Source organism: Thermobia domestica, chromosome 18, assembly GCF_964235325.1.
Source record: "Thermobia domestica chromosome 18, izTheDome1.hap1.1, whole genome shotgun sequence".
In the NCBI taxonomy this organism is placed as follows: Eukaryota; Metazoa; Arthropoda; class Insecta; order Zygentoma; family Lepismatidae; genus Thermobia; species Thermobia domestica.
This window is the reverse complement of record NC_137471.1, coordinates 145,403,795-145,422,912: the sequence shown is the minus strand read 5'-3', so window position 1 is coordinate 145,422,912 and position 19,118 is coordinate 145,403,795. Positions and strand designations below refer to the sequence as shown.

At 32.8% G+C, this 19,118-nt stretch overlaps 1 protein-coding gene across 1 annotated transcript; it reads right to left on the bottom strand.

Moving 5' to 3' along the window:
• Positions 1 to 2,037: 2,037 nt before the first annotated feature.
• On the bottom strand, positions 2,038 to 15,749 carry LOC145674832 (uncharacterized). Its single transcript, XM_081745056.1, has 2 exons — positions 15,041 to 15,749; positions 2,038 to 6,253 (listed from the first exon to the last, which is right to left on the bottom strand). The coding sequence occupies exons 1-2, from the start codon at positions 15,403 to 15,405 to the stop codon at positions 4,873 to 4,875; spliced, it is 1,746 nt and encodes a 581-aa protein (XP_081601182.1). The 5' UTR covers positions 15,406 to 15,749; the 3' UTR covers positions 2,038 to 4,872.
• Positions 15,750 to 19,118: the final 3,369 nt, after the last annotated feature.

The window sequence follows — 19,118 nt, the reverse complement described above, 5'->3', positions numbered from 1 at the left end:
ACACTAAATGATAAGACCTCTCAGAAAATTAACTTTGAGAGTATCTATAAATTATTGTGTAGACAATTAAAGTCCACCGTAACAGAAAATCCAAATAGTATCGTGCGTAGACCAGGGTTCCGTATCTTTAGCTGTAGAGAGACAAAGACACAATTGACGAATACGATGTGACTGACGATGAACCTATACAAAAACGTGCAAGTGTACCTTATGGTTATAGGCCCGCGAACGAGTGAATGTGACTTGTATGAATGTCTCTTCTTTCCTTTTGACGAATCGTTTCCCATAAAAACTCGAAAGAACAAGCGTAGATTGTGAACATCTTAAAATTTGTTTATTCTTAATTTATTTTTAATTTATTCTTAATTTATTTTTTTTACTTGAATCTTGTAAAAGCTTATAAATACAGTCTATGAGTGATTATTTCAACTGGAAAGCTTTAATATTCTTATAACAAAGTGATTTTTTGACCTTTTCTTTTAGAGTGTAAACTCCCAACAATTGTAGTTTGTGAAAATATTAAAATTTCTGTGGAAGCTCAATGTTAAATGTGTGAATGTGTGTATATAAAGCAAGTGTTATGTTGTATGCTTTCATTTGAGAACAAGATGTTAAAGTTTCAACATCCCTCTACTATTTTAATTGCTGGTCCTTCAAGGGCTGGTAAAACTTGTTTCCTACATCGTTTACTTAATGAACATGATCAAATGTTTAGTATAACATTTAAGGATAGCCTATTGTTTGCTGTTATGGTGCAGTAGTACCAAAATTAAATGCAAATGCAAAAATACGTTTTGTAGAGGGAATACCTGACATGAATAATCTTACTTGATTTAATGTCAGAAACTAATAGTGATGTTGCTAATTCATTTACAAAGTATGCACATCATAAAAAGTTAATTGTAATATTTAATATTCAAAATTTATTTACAACAGGAAAACATGCACGTGATCTTAGTTTAAATGCATATTATATTATAGTATTTAAAATCCTGGTGATAAACTACAAATGCAATATTTAGCTAGGCAAATTATGCAACAAAATAGTAAACAAATCGTGAATGTGTTCGAAGAAGTAGCGAGTCTCACATTTATTATTTGACATAACACAGAAAACAAACGATGCATTGCGAATCCGTACAAATATTTTTCCCAATGTGTACGCTAACGTAAAAAAACGTGCATACAGAAATTTTTCTTTTGTCTGCATCAAGATGTTGAAGGTGAAATAAAACTACAACACGCTCCGTGCTCTGTGTGAATTCAAGAATAAAAAACGCAAACAATTTTACAAAATGCTTCAGGGGATTTAATAAGAAAAATCTCTGAAGTAGCTGGGAACATAATAAAAGGAAACATCCCTATAAATTCTCGTCAGATGCAACGTTTACGTAGACACAAAAAGATCTTACGTACTTTATCTCAACAACGTAAAGCTTTAAAGAGGAAGAAGAAATTCTTAGTACAGAAAGGTGGCGTGCTTCTACCATTAATCTTGGGACCACTTCTTGCAGCAGCAGGCAGTAGTATTTTTAGTCGATATCTATGTCAGAATTACGTAAGTTGATTTTTGTTCCTGAAAATGCTGTAAATGAAATTCAATTCAATCTTAAATTCATAGATTTACGTCAGTCACGTTTACATGAAGAAATGAATAATATTCTAAAGGTAGTGATCTTAGTGTACAACAAAAGTGGAAATTATATCAACAATCTTTGCATCGATATTTACAGTAACTTCATCTTCACATAAACCTATTATTTTACTCGTCATTCAAGAAGATGAAAAAAGATCCTCATCATCAACTTTCAAAGATGATAATACTTCTATTTTATTATGTGTATCAGGCATTTTACAATCAGTACCGAAAACACATCGTAGGAAAACAAATCTATTATTAAAACAGTTGACAAGTTCCGATAAATTCAGTGGGATAAATCTGGTATAGTACGTATTCATGGAAAAACAATACCAGCTTCAAATTATTATAGATTTAATAAATGATGATGTTCGTACAAGAAAATAATCAAGAAATTCTATAGGTGTTCATGAATTTAAAAATTTATTAAATCTTAATGTTGCTAAAGAACTTATTGGTGCAACTATTAGCACAACGGCATCAAAAGTGAATAGTAGTAGTAGTAGACAACGCAGCTGTAAAGTAAGAAAATCACGTAGTCCTGCAGTAGTAGCTAATTTATTTCAACATTGCAAAGATTACAGTATGTAAAAAAAGGACAAAATTATCAAAAGTATATTATGATAATTCAATTTCTGATTCTTTAACAAGTATACAAACACAACAAGGTAAAAGAATATTATCTAAAAAAAAACTAAGAAATGGTTAGCTTCTCAAGACGTTTATACATTAGATGCATCAGCTTGTGAATTTTTTGAAAGTATTATGTTAGTGCACCAAATTAAACACTACAAATGGATTTAGCAGATATTTAAAATGTTGCGAAGTATAATAATAATTTTAAATATATATTGTGTTGTATTGATCTTTTTTCACGTTATGAATATTCTGTTCCGTTACAAACAAAGGAAGGTTTTGAAATGGTGAAAGCAATAACAAAAAAAAAATTAAAATTTTAAATTGTCCGTGTGTAACGTACAAACAGATTTAGGCGGTGAATTTTTTAATTGTCATGTAAAACAACTGTTTAAAGAATATGAAATTAATCAATATAGTGCTCATTCCGAAATTAAATGTGCTTTAGCAAAACGATTTATATGTACATTAAAAGAAAAATTTATCGTTATTTTACCGCAAAGAATTTTTATCGTTATATTAATGTATAATTAAATAATTATAATCAATCATATTATTAAAATATTAAATTGGCACCTGCTCAAGTAAATGATTTTAATGCGAATCAAGTGTGGAAACATTATACGAAAAGAAAATGAGTGAAAGCAATATAGCTCGGAACTTTAGTCCGGGTGAATATGTTCGTGTTAATAAGTATAAACATATATTAGAAAAAAGATATTTACCTAAATGGTCACAAGAAATATTTATTGCTGATAAATGGATTAAATCGGATCCTGTCACTATTAAATTAAAAGATTGGAATATTGAAGAAATTAAACAAATATCTTTTGCACAAGAATTACAAAAGGTAATTATAAATTCAAAGAAAACATATCTAATTGTAAGAGTATTGAAACGGAAAAATGGGTGGATGTATGCAAAGTAGTTGGGATATCCATCAAGTATCAATTCTTGGATTAGATCAGATTTTGTTCAATCTGAAAATGAATTTGAACTTTACACACGACTTTTACGTTACTCTTTTTTCAAATGCATGTATCAAAATTTTTGATAGTAATATTACAGCAAAACAACCTATTGATTTAAGTGATGGGAAAAAAGGGTGTCGCATTAACACAAATTAATATTCTGTTGAGTTTTTATAATGGTGAAAATGAAGAAATTATAATAATACCGTTATGGATGAAAAAGTTGAACGTCATCATGTTCAAGTAAAACTAGAATATTATTAATCGATTGAATGCATTATACAATTGATTCCTGAAAAAGTTTCTATGTTACATTATTTACAAAATATAAAATCAAATTGTTCTTAAACATTCCTTTATATTAGATTAATGTATGATTGGTTTACACCAGGATTAAAAATATTTTTGAATTTATTGATGAAAATACACTTGATATTTAAAACGTTGTATACACAAAATTAGAAATGTTGATTTAATATTAACACGTAATAATTTCTATGTGATTTAGATTATAATATTCCCAATACATTTAATGTATGTTTTGATATTGTGAAACAACAACAAAATATAGGACCGTTAGTTCTAAAACTTAGTATATATAATGTACAACATGGCCATGTAGAAACTTTTGTGTTTCGCACACCGCATTATGTTAAAGTTGAAAAGAAATATTTTGATACCATAGAAGTAATCTTAAAAGCTGAACACGTGTTAAAATTACCATTTCGTTTTGGAATTACAAACCTGACAGTTCACTTTAAACGAAAATGATTTCTCAAAGTATTGATGATAGTTTTTACATTACATTTGTAAAAAAAAAAAAAAAAAAAAAAAAAAAAAAATGTGCAGATGTGTATCCTACAAATAATCCAACACATTTTATTAATCAATTAAAAATAATATTCGTTTATCAGAATCTGATTTTCATGTAGGATTAAGTGAAGTACATATTCCATTACCACGTTATAATGTTACCGAAGGTGAAAATGCTATATGGTACAAATTTAAAAATGCAAATCCTATGAAAAGTAAAATTATTTTTGGATATTATCCATTCATTTATCATTTACTAGAAGAATTAAACGCAATATCAAGTTTTATGATTTAGTTTTTCAAATATCGCACACGTTGAATGTGATGAACGTATAAACTCAGTTACATCGTCCCCTACATTAGATTTACAAGTAGGTTTTACTGAAAGATCGGACCTTGTTAAAGAACCTCGTGGATTCAAACAACCCTACGTAGATATCGCATGTCGACATCAATTTTTAATTTATACAGATAGTATACAATATCTGAATTTGAACGCTGATTAAATGTCTACGAGACTGCTTGCATATGTGAGCTTTTTCACTTGAGTATTACATGTGCAGACAGAGTTGAACTTCGATTAAACGTTACCACACTCCTAGCAAACGGAAGCATCTTCTCTATGGAATGAATATGTGCAACCAAACTTGAACGATATAAAATCCGTCACCACACTCGTAGCAAGTGTGATATTTTGCTCCTGTGTTAATTAACATGTGTGTAGCTAAACTTGGACGTCGATTGAATGCCTACCATACTCTTAGCATGTATAATCATTTTCACTCGTGTGGATTAGCATATATGTAACCAAACTTAAATGTAGTTAAATCCTTCACCACCCTCTTCGCACGTGTAAATTTTTCTCGTGTGTGGATTAATATGTGTAGTCAACTTTGAACATTGATTAAATGCCTCAGGACACTCTTGCCATGTGTAATCCTTTTCCCCTGTGTGGATTAACATATGTGTAGCCAAACTTGAACGTAGTCTAAATCCTTCACCACACTCTTGGCAGATGTGAGGTTTCTCTCCTGCGTGGATTAACATGTGTGTAGCCAAACTTGAACGTCGGTTAAATGCTTTACCACACTCTTCACATATGTAATCTTTTATTCCTGTGTGGATTATCATGTGTGTAGCCAGACTTGAACGTTGACTAAATACTTTACCACACTCTGCGCACTTAAGAGGTTTTTCTCCTGTGTGAATTAACATGTGTTTAGCCAAACCTGAACGTCGGTTAAATGCCTTACCACACACTTGGCATGTGTAAAGTTTTTCTCCTGTGTGGATTAACATGTGTGTAGCCAAACTTGAACGTTGATTAAATGACTTACCACACTCTTCGCATGTGTAAGGTTTTTCGCCTGTGTGGATTAACATGTGTGTAGCCAAATACGAACGTCGACTAAATGCCTTACCACACTCCTGACATGTGTAATCTTTTTCTCCTGTGTGGATTAACATATGTCTAGCCAAACTTGAACGTTTATTAAATGCCATGCCACACCCTGCGCACTTGTGAGGTTTTTCTCCTGTGTGGGTTAACATGTGTATAGCCAAACTTGACTTTTGATTAAATGCCTTACCACACTCATGGCATGTGTGAGGCTTTTCCCCTGTGTGGATTAACGTGTGTGTAGCCAAAAATGAACTTCGATTAAATGCCTTACCACACTCTTGGCACGTGTGAGTTTTTCCTCCTGTTTTGATTGACATGTGTCTAGGCAATTTTGAACCTCGATTGAATGCCTTACCACATTCTTGGCATGTGTGATTTTTTTCTCCTGTGTGGGTTAACATGTGTGTAATCGAAGTTGAACTTCGATTAAATGTATAACCACAATCTTGGCATGTGTGTAGTTTTCTTCCTGTATGAATTAACATGTGCATAGCCAAACTTGTATTTAATCTAAATTCCTTTCCACATACTCCGCATATGTAAGACTTTTCACCTTTATGAACTAACATACCACTTGTCATAGTTGAACTTTGACTAAAGCGTTTATCACTCTTTTGGTACGTATGACTTTTTTCACTTCCCTGTGTCACCATATTTTTTTTGAAACGTGATCGATGAAATCCATTGCCAGACGGCGTCGAAGTATCAGATTCCTCATAAGAATGAGAAATGGCTTCATTTAATGTAATAAACGTAATCCCTTCTCCGTGGAAAGCTAATATCTTATCGCGCCTGTAACAAATTCAACAAACAAGGAAATGTGAATGGAGATAATGATTAAGTAGCAACAAAAAATGCTATGATAAAGTGATTTTATATTACATGATAAAGTTACGCTTAAAATGTTATATTATATTAAATATTTTAGAAATATGAAATAAAGTACCACTGAGAAGTATCCGTGTCACCATTGTCTCAAGATAAGTGGCTGTAGTTTGTTTCACTATATCAAATTGAACTATCATTTATATCGTGGCGGTCATAAGTCTATGACCAGGTATTGTCGGCTGCCTTGAAACAAATGCACAGTATGAGAATTAAACTTGTCTTATCTATAGTTTCGTGTGGAGAAAAAACAAACTTGCGTTCCAAAGGTTTAAGAGAAACTCAAAGTATCAATAGAAGCTGTACCGAAGATCATTCACTTATATCATCATAAGAGGAACACGAAAGGCGTTTTGAAACGAATTAAAAAATTACATAAAACTTTCCAAGCTGAGGCAGAGGAGCTTAAAGTAACAAGAAAAATACGAATCATTTACAGCGTAGTAATCGTGGTTTAGTGGTCTAGGCGCTTGAACAGTAATCTCGAGGTTCTTCGATCGAATACACATTAAGCATCTATTTTTTACATTAGGAATTTTGATGGAAATAGATCGGCGATAACACACGCTTCATTACATTCAAATATTTGAATATTCGTTTGTTTCAGCACTTGAACTATCAAATTTTCAGGAGTAACACTAATAATAATAACAATTATCTCGAAGAATATTTAAAAATTAAAAACTTATTATCGCTCAGGTCGTACCATTAGAGAAACGTGATATTAGGCAAAAAAAAATATTTCGGTTTTGTGTAATGTTGCCCATGAAAAGACGAATTTCTCATCTCGATTCTAAAACAAACCAAACAAAATCGGGATGAAACATTTTAATTCGAGACGGGACAAGGTTAACTCACACTATAGTCATGCTTTGGAGATGAGAATCAAGACGAGGCCAAAACTATCGTAAACAATTCTCATCTTATCTCGATTCTAGAAATAGTGTATGCCACTCTTTAAGCAACAATTGCTCAGTAGTTGAATCTTATACATCATTTTGATAAGATTTCAGAGCTCACTGAATTATGGTCTGTGTATATATATATTTGTAGCAAAGCTTTTTTAATTACATCTGCAAACTTCACAAGTTAGTTTATTACAAGCTTTAGTTTTCAATTATATTCAGTTCTTTTTGTTTACAGTTTTTTTTCCTGAAAACGTACAGTAGAATATATTCTACACGAAATATTAGCGGAAATCTTTCGTTTAAATTTGAGTAGCTGTAGAGGTGTCTCATGATGGTACGGAACCCCTTTCCCGAAACCCCTTCGACATCTTCTGTAGCTTAGCCAGCATAACCAGTACTTAAAAACAACTGTAATTACGGCTCCATTGAGTTCACAATCCCTACTTTCGAAAATTACCTCGAAACTTTCCGTTATAACATTTAACTTTCCTTTATAACATTTAGCTAGTTGTAGGGAAACTTTCCGTTATAACATTTAGCTAGTTGTAGGGAAACTTTCCGTTATAACATTTAGCTAGTTGTAGGAACGTATCAAGAGGGTATGTGCTGTTGGTCCTGACACTTCTCTCCAATCCCGACTATTTTGTAACTTATGGCTTACGCTACGGGTTATTTTACAGGCTTTAATACAATGTGTCCTCATACGGAATTTGTTACCTATACTATTATTATTATTATTATTATTATTATTATTATTATTATTACTGAATATTTGAGACCTCAATATTACGTCACACTGCCGTAGCAAAACTTGGATAAATGCAATAAACAAGTGACAAATGTTAGGAAAAAGACGAAAATCAATATGAAGTTTGCGATTATATTTACAATAATCTAACATCTACCAAAAAACACGATTTCAACCACATGGCGAACGTTTTCCGGATTAAATTGTAGTAATCTGCCTACAACTGTTTTTACAATACCATTAGTTATACAGATCACGTGTTGAGTTTTGAATCTGATTAGCCTAGTGTCCACAGTCAATTTCCATCAGCTCCTGCGCGAACACAATTAATTAAAAATAAAGCACAGGGATAGATAAAAACAAGAAGTAAGTAATGTAGATTTTTCATGTAAGTTAGGTTAATAGATTTTGACTTTGAGAGCGACAGAGAGATTAATGTAGCTCATAAAAAATGTTCTTGTTGATCTTTAATTCTATGTAGATGTGAGTGGATAGCAAACAGCTGATTGAGTATACATACATACATACATGTTTTACACTATGCACCTTCATGTGCATTTATGAATAAGAGTAAATGTTTTAATACTAATACACAATAACACACTGAGCAAGGCTATGTGATAATATGTAAAAAGAAAACAGTATCACGTGACAGTTTCAACACAATAACTGTGCAAACAAAGAGAGAACATATAGAGAATGTTTCGAAAAGCAGGAATTAGGACGTACAGGAAAGTAGGAAGCAGAATAATTGAACTAGCCAGAAGAAAAAAAGAAAAGCAAAAGCCAACAAAGATAGAGAGGAGTAATATATAGAGCAGGAAGCGCGTAGTGTAACAAAATTTACATAAAAAGAACAAAAAATGCAAAAAATGTATTAAACAGCACCGGGATGAAGTAAGATTGAAAATGGATAACAATGTGATATACAAGCATCAGAAAGATACAAACCACAGAATAGGTTGGGAAGGAGCAGAGGTAATAAAGATAGAGAACAGAACTCTGGTGAGAAAATAGAAGGAAGCCAGTGAGATTATGAAAGCAGGAGGCAAGGTGATGAACTGGAATGCAGGATTTTCGATAAATAAGGAGTGGGAGAGGATTCTGCAAACGAAGGAGAAATGAAAAGGAAGAAGAAAAAAGAGAAACAAAACAACAAGGAAAATAAGGATAATTACAGGACAGAACGCATCCAGGGGAAAAAAGTGAACTTTTAATTGGACACGTGTGCAGTTAAAAAGTGAAAGTTAAAGCCACAAAGGTGTTACTTTTTAACGAAGGGGAAGAATCTAATTAAAATTGATCTCCGGACAGTATATATAATTGATGACCAACTCCCAGCAGCCAGAAACAGCGGAAGTCTGATGAGGACACTGTTATTGTGTTGAAACTGTTACGTGATACTCTTTTTTACCTATTATCACATAGCCTTGCTCAGTGTGTTATTGTGTACTAGTACAAAATGGAATAAAGCCTGATAGAATAGTTATAGAAAATGTTTTGTATATGGTACTAGTTTATATCTGTGTTAATTTTATATTGAAGCACTTCGGAAAGTGAAACATGAGTTGTGAAAAGAAGGATTGGTTGTTAATGGTCGTAATATCAAAATTCTTAGTGTTTCATGTTTTAAGTGCATGTTTCTTACTTTCGTATTAAACTCAGACATTTATATTTGTGTACTTTGAATTAGTTGCTCGTAATTCATATCAATATGGAGGCTAGTGTTTTAGAACAATATTGTACGTCTAGGACAAAAAAATAGATTCATCACGAAGTGAAATCTAACAGTCTGTAACAGAAGTGATTTGGGAGCGTAGGAAAGAGCGAATTGAATTCCAAAGCAGACAGTTTACGTAATAATATCAAAGTAGCCAATAACTCCTTAACTGAGATACACACTGAATTAGTTAACGCGGCCAATCATGTTGATTCAGTAACTGCTGAATTTTAAAATAGTGTAGCGGAATGAAAGAAAAGTCTCACTGCGTTCTATGAATACATGCAAACGGCACAGCTTGAGTGTAGGCAAGCTAACAAAATACAACAGTACAAGAAAATGCAAGGGGAAAAAGAAACCGAAAATACTCTTGAATTCGAGCCGGCCCACGCTGTGAAAGATACGTGCCAAATAAACCAGAAAGTCGGTTACAATCAGGAAAAGGAAATATGCAGTGTAGAGATAGCGAAAAAGAAAGAATCGTTACGTGTACCTGTGGACAATTGTTTTTAATGTAATTGTTTTGCCGGCAAGAGATACCGATGTTTCACACATGAGAAGCAGTAGCGTTGAGGTTACGCGTATCTGCCCTCTCGAAGAAGCCAGGGAATGCTTGAGAGTTCAATTGATGATTTTGTGTGATAACAAAGTTACAGTGTTGAAGGTTTTGTGTCGCAGGCAAATGGTTTAGCGCGACTTAACAAATTCTAATTTGTCTTTGTAACCGTGTATGTCAAACGTGAATTGCATTTTAGAGCTGCAAATCCATTCCGACTTCATCAGCTTTGAGTATTGTAGAAGGAAACGACTTCAAATTCACAGTTTAGAGTGTATCCCTGCCAAGCGAATTGTGTTTTACGTAATGAACCTCTCGTACATAATATATCGCACGGAAATATTTACCGTAAACAAGCGTAAAAGTAACACTTCCAATAAAGCACACGCAGTCGAAAGTATATTTCCGTTATAGAACCGAAATGTAACACCAAGTTTAAGAAGAAAAATAAGATAGCTAATTGAGTTTTGGTAATACATTATTAACGTAAACTCGATTTCTAGGAGCATAATCAGCAGAATTAAAATGAGCAGACGTGATCATATCAGTCATCAGATGCAACATTTATTAATTTTCAGTTGCCGAAATATTTGAATTTTCAAACTAGTACTTCACTATTGCGAAATTGTAAAGAGCGAAAATTTAAGTGTAGGGCTACTCAAAACGTAGAACAGTTGATAGCTCGTGATGATAACAAGGTTCTGCGATCTCTACGTACAGCGTATTCTCAGCGCGCACAACCATACACTAAGCGTGCAGTAGGAAATAAGTTGAGAATAAAAGGAAAATGCTTTGGTAAGCGTAATTCGCAACGAAATAAACTCGCTCAAAGACGAACTACATGCAAATTAAAGTCGAGCTTCAGGCGAGGTTATATCGAGTCAAACATGCGGAAGAAGCACACATCGACTCCGAAGAGTACTAAAAAGTTTAAGCGAAAACACGTACGAACATTGTATAGTAAACTACATGGCAAATATAGTAATACTAAGCGCAAACATAAAAAGAAATTTATAAGAAGTATCGCAATGCAGCGTAAATCCAATCGTCGTAAAGGAAGGTGAGTCATTACGTGGAAATTTTCTAAATGCCTTGTATAAAGGACAAAAGTTCCGCAAATTAAAAAAAAAAAAAAAAACTAACTGGAAGAGTACACACAAACGTACTAAATTACAGCTTACAATCGTAACCCGCACAGATGGAAAATTAAAATCAGAGCGCAAAAAAAAGTGAACTTCACCCGAACTCGGACTAAACCCCGGAAGAGATGAAAAATCAGAAATACCGAATTTGACCTTTTAAACTTTTAGAGAATGAAAAAAGGATTATTGCTTATATATTTGATTATTCCTCCGAATTTCTAAGCTTACTTTTCAGAATCGAAGTGTGTACCCACCGCCACTGACGCATCACTCCGTGGAACCATCAATATCGCTCTACAATCAGATACGTTCACTTAGATGTCATTTTTTATGGTTTCCTTACAGCTTTTGGAGATGAAAGATGAATGTTGAAAGGAGAGGAAGTACAGCATTGAAAATTTTAAACAGGTAATTGATTTAGAACGCGATTTCGGACTTTGAAATTGTAATAATACCACACCACTTTTGAGAATTATGGCTATCCCGTTTTGGATACGGACTTTCAGTATCGAATTCCTGTTAGGATGTTTAAGTTTTGTATTTTTTTCTTTTCAGGTGTTTCCAGTTTTGGGAACCATACTTCATAATAAAATTTTTTCATCAATTCTTGTTTGGGTTTTTATTCATTCTCCTTTATGTTTATATTAACATTTAGCTGTCCCCATACAATCAAGCATTTAGAGACATGTTAGGCATATAGAGATAATTACGAACATAATTAGAGAAGTACTAGTAATAACTACAACTAATCATGAAGTTAAAATTTTAGGAAATTAAAAAATGTGCTCTTCAGATTGTGAATTTTTTCATCTCATGTTGTGATTGTATAATGGAAAAATATGCGAAATTTGTAATGTAAGATTAGGTCGCTGTCAAGTACTGCAAATTAAACAAAATTTAATATAATATTGAAAGTAATTGACAATAACCTTGAATTTGATAAAATCTTCGTTGATTTGTTCGTCGTTCGATATATATATGTCGTCTACTATGAAAAGTCAATGTGCATTCATTGTGACTAATGATAAATGAAGTTAATTGACTTCAGAGAAAGCGATATTATAAGTTAAGAAGAGTTGAAAGTTAAAATATAAATCATCCCTAGGGACATCACTACTTTCGTTATAAAATTAAAGTGATGAAACCAGTGCGACGCCTGGTAGGTCCCAGCTAATGTGTAGATTCGGCAATTGACTACAATTTCAAAATTTTGTTCTAACTTTTAATGTTTGGCAGAATAAGAAAAAACTATAATAGTAATAAAATTCATGTTCGGATTTTAAATTTTGATATAATATTTAGCTTTGATTTGGATTTATACAAAATAATTAGGATTTTGATTTACAGAAAGTAAATTAAATGTTACTCTTTTCGACTTTTCAAAATAACTCTTGTTTTCTTGTGCCGGAAATCATAAACCGGTCTCGAGAAAAAGATAAAGGGAAGCCCGTTTTCCATTCCAAGGTACCTTTTACTACGATAAACACCGGATACTATGATGTATCGATAGTACGGAGTGCCTACGTCAGTTAGGCAGTATATGGTAAAATTAAGGTTTATGTTGTGAGAACATATTAAGATTGCTACGTACGAGTAGGCCCATAACAACATTAATGTTTAATGAACAAGTTTAAATTACTGTTATCTTGTATTTCACGATTGTGACAAATGTTCTCGGATCTGACTTTATTCTCGATAAAGATAAGTGCAATTGAGAATAGACCACACATAAGAATTGGAAAGCGCTCTTTAAAAGTTTGCATTTGTACACCTACCAATTTTGTAGGTATGAGCGGGCCTGAAGTAATGATTGATGAAACGATTGATCAATTCAAATGCGGGGCTGTAGCATTAAGTCTCTTCCCAGGGTATATTTCTTGTCGTCCTTTTCATTATATTTATTTTCTTAAAATGCCTTCTCAAGGCGCGATCATTGACAGACCAATTGGGGTTGGGAAATTAACACGGATGTGTCATGACTTGAAGGCTGAAGGCATGCAACCAAGGTGGTATGTAAGGTCTTATGGTAGAAGCGATTCATTGGAATCGTCAGGGACATTGCAAGTTTCAACTGTAGGAGGTTGTCAGCGCCGTTGGTTTTAGGAACCTATTCATTAATCTGTAATTTTTATGAATGACTTACAACCTGTGTTGTCAACTAATGACGCACAGAATGGCGCTCCGTAGGGCTTCACCGCCGTTTAACTCATTTATTTGTATTAAAATGTTCAAACGGTTATTAGTTATGTTGTATAATGCAAGTTACATTGTATAATGTAACGAAACTGACTTAACATTGACGGAAATTCTTTTCAAATTTGGAGGTCTTTACAGTGACTGCGTTCCATACCACTACAACAACAAACCCTCCCTGTAATTAGAACTGATGCTGACCACCAACATTAACGCCAAAATAAAGTTACATGTTCTATCGTAGAGGGTAGTTGAAATTTCGTGTATACAGTTCATGGTTTAACCTACAGGTGACTGTGAAACTCTTTTCATATTTTGTGGGAAGTAATGCCCGATGTGCAAAATAAGCCATTGTTAAGGTAGATAGTAACCACTGTAAGCGAAATGAAGTATCAAAATTCAGTGTGGCAAATCATAACACGGAACTATGAAAATGTTTGGGAATGAAGGGATCCATATAATTAAGAAGTTACGTCCCTAATGTATTGTGTTACTTTGGAAAGAACAAGCAAAGAAAGCATTTCAGGATGTTACCTATAAAATACTTAGGAACGTACAAGAACATATTCAACACGTAAGGCATGCAAGTCATCCTAAATATAGAATTTGGCGCTATCCTAGTTTACCCACATTCTGCGTAATGTCCTAATCTACATAGCAATCTTATTTTTACCGGCCATCTAGCACATGCTGGTTAGCGTTGTTTTTACAATAATTCATATATCATGTACGTTCACCAAGCCCCTAAAATGATTCCATATTGAGAAATGCAGGTCCATACTGTAAAAAAGATTCGTCGGAATGTAAAAAGTCGACTTCCTTGAAAAAACGAGTGCAGCTATGAAATGGACTAATGTATGGACCTCTAGAAATAATGAACATCCATTGTTGGTTAAAATATTCTTTATCTTCTATTTTACTTATGGCTTTCGAAGCCCACCGGAAAAATCAGGCTATATCCATTTGAGCTAAATCCTAAATAAAATCACAAACGTCCATAGTTTATGTTCGAATATAATACAATTTTACATTTGTAAAATTTTAGGATAATTACCATTCTTATTACTTATTATTTTACATAAGTCTCTATGTAAATAAAACAATATCGTCGAGTACCCATATTTTAAATATGTGCAACAATTAGTGAGAAATGTGTAACCAATAGTAAAGAAATAATTATTTTATCAAGATATGAACTACATAAGAATTGCATGGATAATATCAATTTTACTATTATTTTTATTTAGTATACAGCTAGTTTATGTGCGGTATGTCATTTCCAAATTGTAGGCTACTAACTTACATTCATGATATCTCCCATACCTAAATATTTCTCGTGAAGTATTGCTTTTAACCAACAAAATTTCCGAAACTATGTAACCGTATTATCAATCTGAGCCAATTAGTAATGAAAAATTGAACATTACCTTTCTGGCAGAACTGAATTTAAACTTTTTGTTGTAAATTGTTGGGAGTCATTAGAATACGACGCGCAAGTCTCCTGAACCACTATTTTTCTTAGCGTTTCTATATTACTTTGAAATGCAGGATCTTCTTCTAGTGCTAATTCTGGTTTAACCCTATCAACGTTTAGTCTCACATCCAAAGAGGACATAGCTGTATCCTTGTCCACTGATACCTCTCCTTCCGTTGTAGATAATATTAACTCTTTGTTGTCATTCATTAGTTCGTATGTCCACCCTTTCCCTTCGAGCGGATCTTCATGAGGTAAGTCATAAGCAATTTCTTCTTTGCACATCAATTCCAACTTAACAGACGCCTCACCAGCCATTGTGAATTGAAATATAAAAAGAATTTAACACTGTTCTTATACTCCCCTTATATTTTATGTTGCCAGTGTTAATGAAATGATTTACAAGTCCGTTCACAAAAGCAACTTTATATTTCCAATTTTCTTCTTTTTCCTCTTATACTTCTTCATCAGCCACGATTGCTTTCTCGGCAATTGATTGTTGTAGTAAGCATCACAAAAGTTTTGCATATTATCATTATCACTGTATTGAACAGGAATATCGGCAATTTAGAAAGGATCTGCCTCGTTCAAAAAAATACACGCAGATACTGAAAGTACTGTGGAAAATCTTTAAAAAGCAGGTAATGTAAGTGTGCCTAGTCCAACTCAGCGAAAATCAAATAGAATAAGAAAGGTTCCTACAAAGTATGATGATAATAGTTTTTTAATGCAAGTCCCAATAATATTTCCAAGCACTTAGCCAATAGAGGTAACAGTGACAATGTAATAAATGTATATTACTAGGATGTGCAAGGTCTAGCTAGCACGGAGCAAGGTAAACCTCAACATAATGCTATACAAGGGTGCACGAAAAACAATAGAAAATTGTTTACAGTCATATAATGGCACAGCAAAAGAAATTGAGCAAATAGATAATAATGAAGTTGGTCGAATTATACAATCTAACTTAACTAGTCTTCTTAATGTTAGAAACATAAATTATATAATTTTAGCACAAAGTAACTCTGGTCTGTTTTCAAATATGAAAGGTGTTATAAATTCTGACTTTGAAAATATCTTGCTGTTCCACATTAACGTACAATCAATAAGAAACAAATTAATTGAAATCGAAATTTTCCTTGACTCATTTCCGTGCCCTATTCTTTGCGTTAATGAGCACTGGCTTAGAAATGAAGAAATACTTCTATACGTACCTAAAAATTATATCATGGCAGCAAGCTATTATAGAAGTAGAATTACCCATGGCGGAGTAGTAATTTATGTAAGAGATGGCTTCACCAATGACTATATTGTTATTAACGTAGATAATTTCTGCTATGAGGGGGAATTTGAAGTAGTTGTAATTTTGTTTCCTAACGCGAAAACAATTGTGGTATCAATTAATCGAACACCAGATACGGATGTCAATGTCTTTCTTGCACGCTGGGAAGACCTTCTAACTACTTAAGTAAGCATGATAAATATAAAATATTATATCTCGGGGATGTAAATATCAATGTTTTAGTTGATACTTTTTACCAAGAATTATTTTTCTGATATATTTAGATCATATAACTTTTATTTTCTAAATGATCAGCCAACAAGAAAGGAAGCTTAGTTTAGATAACATTATTACAAATGTATATAGAAATGATTTATCGTGTGGTGTAGTACAGTGCTCATTGTCAGATCACGATGGCCTATACGTGTTATACCCCTTTGTCAAACACAATAATACTAGGATGGTGACCAAGAGTTTTCGAGTACTTAGTTTAGATAATATCTGTAGTTTAAGACATAAATGAAAATAAATTGACTGGCAGCAAACATTCTTCAGATGTAAAAATGTAGTAGAAGCGTGTGAATTTTTTATGTATAATTTAACACGATGCCTAAACGAATGTTGTCCAAGAAAATGTAAACGCTATAACTTATCTACAAACAAATTACAGCAAAATTTTAGTAACCGGTACACTCCGCAACTAGCAGAGCTGCGTAAGGTTGTCATTGCTTGTTACAATAGGGCTAAATCGGGCTGTCCTGTGGGAAAAGAAAAATACATCACAGCTAAAAGACAGTACAGAAAGGAAATAAGTGCGGCAAAAATTAAGGCAAACGACAATTTTATTGTAAACCATAGAAATAAATGTAAAGCAGGGTGGGAAATTATATGCAGGGAAATAGGGGTACGAAAAGAAAATGATTCAATATCAATATCCCCTGTCACTTTTAATGAATTCTTTGTAAGTAGAGCTAAGTATGTAAATGGTAATACAAGCAATATCTCTAACTCCGCAGAAAACGGTGTTATAGGCTTTAAAAGTATTCTAAGTTCATGTAGAAATCATACTAGTAACTTGACATTTAAATTGACAAACGTCACACCTGAAGCAATTTTGTCAGTGGTTCGTAAGTTTAAGACATTTGGTAGCGAGGATTATTATGGGTTTACTAATAGTACAATTAAAAACATTATAGACGTAATAGTGGAACCCTTTACACACTTAATTAATTGGATACGAGTAGAAGGAGTGTTCCCAGATTGTCTTAAGATTGCAGTTACTATTCCCATACATAAAAAAGGAGACAAAAACTGTCCCACCAACTATAGACCAATATCTCTAGTTCCAATTGTATCAAAAATTATTGAACATTGCATGAAAGAACAACTAACTCTGTACTTTGAAAATAACAATCTCATTAACTGTGCACAATATGGGTTTCGGAAAGGTATGTCCACAATTAAAGCTGTTGAAAAAGTTGTATCTGAGATAATTGATGGCTTTGAAAACAGTTCATTTGCTTGCGCAACATTATTAGATTTAAGTAAGGCTTTTGATACTGTTTCACATGAAATATTGATTCATAAATTACAGTATTATGGGATCAGAGGAACTGAGCTCCTATTGGTCAGGTCTTATCTTGAAAGTAGAAAACAAGTTGTGGGTGTACAAAATAAACAGTCAAACGTACTTGATATATTAACAGGAGTGCCACAGGGAAGTGTCATTGGACCTTTTCTTTTTCTGGTATATATTAACGATTTACCTGACTACATATTAGTAACCACTGTTATGTATGCCGATGACACTACACTTATAAGGAAAGATAATAATATCAACGCAATACACCCGAAAAATAATAAAGCAATAGATAAATCTACTGTTTGGCTGTTCCACAATAAATTACATTTGGATCATAATAAAACAGAGAAGTTATACTTTCATCTCAGCAGCTCCAGAACTGATACAAAAGAATGCTCCTCAGTTAATGTATTAGGGATATACTTAGATACGAAATTAAACTGGAATGTGCATACTATGCAACTTTGTAAAAAATTATCAAGGGCAGTATATGTGTTACGTAAATTAAAAATATCTATAAGTAAAAGTCTATTAATCATTGCATATTATACTTTCTTTCACTTTCATCTTTCGTATGGCATACTATTATGGGGTAATTCTTCCGGGACACAAACAGTATTTAAGTGGTAAAAAAGAGCGATAGGAACGATAACAGAAATTCCAGAGAGAGAATCTTGCAGACATTTTTTTCAAAGATTTTGAAATAATGACCATCCCGTCCTTGTACATATTATCGTGCCTTATGTATATCAAAGAAAACTGTACAAATTATGTTACTCGAAGTAGTGTTCACTCACACAATACAAGGCGCAAAAATGAAATAAATATTCCCCATGTGCGGCTGTGCAAAACTCAAAATAGTTATAAATATATAGGTATGAAATTGTATAATCTGTTGCCACTTAGAGTGAGAGAAATAAATATTAAAAATTTTAAACGTTTTTGTAAAAAGTGGCTCTTAAAAAAGTGTAAATATAGTATTTCAGAATTTCAGGAAGAAATTTCAGGATTAGAATATAAAAGTAGTACTAGGTAAAATATAAAATATTGTATTGATTAATTAAAATTGTAAATATTACATGTACGCGAACTTAAATTTTGACGTTGTCTATTACAACATCATGTTGTTTAACGACAATAAATTATTCTTATTTATTTATTTATTTA

Bases quoted from the DNA above. Each gene is read 5' to 3' on its own strand.
- LOC145674832 (XM_081745056.1), bottom strand. From the start codon at position 15,405: ATGGCTGGTGAGGCGTCTGTTAAGTTGGAATTGATGTGCAAAGAAGAA. The intron at 6,254-15,040 runs GTAATGTTCAAT...AATTTGTTACAG, and splicing joins AATTCAGTTCTGCCAGAAAG to GCGCGATAAGATATTAGCTT.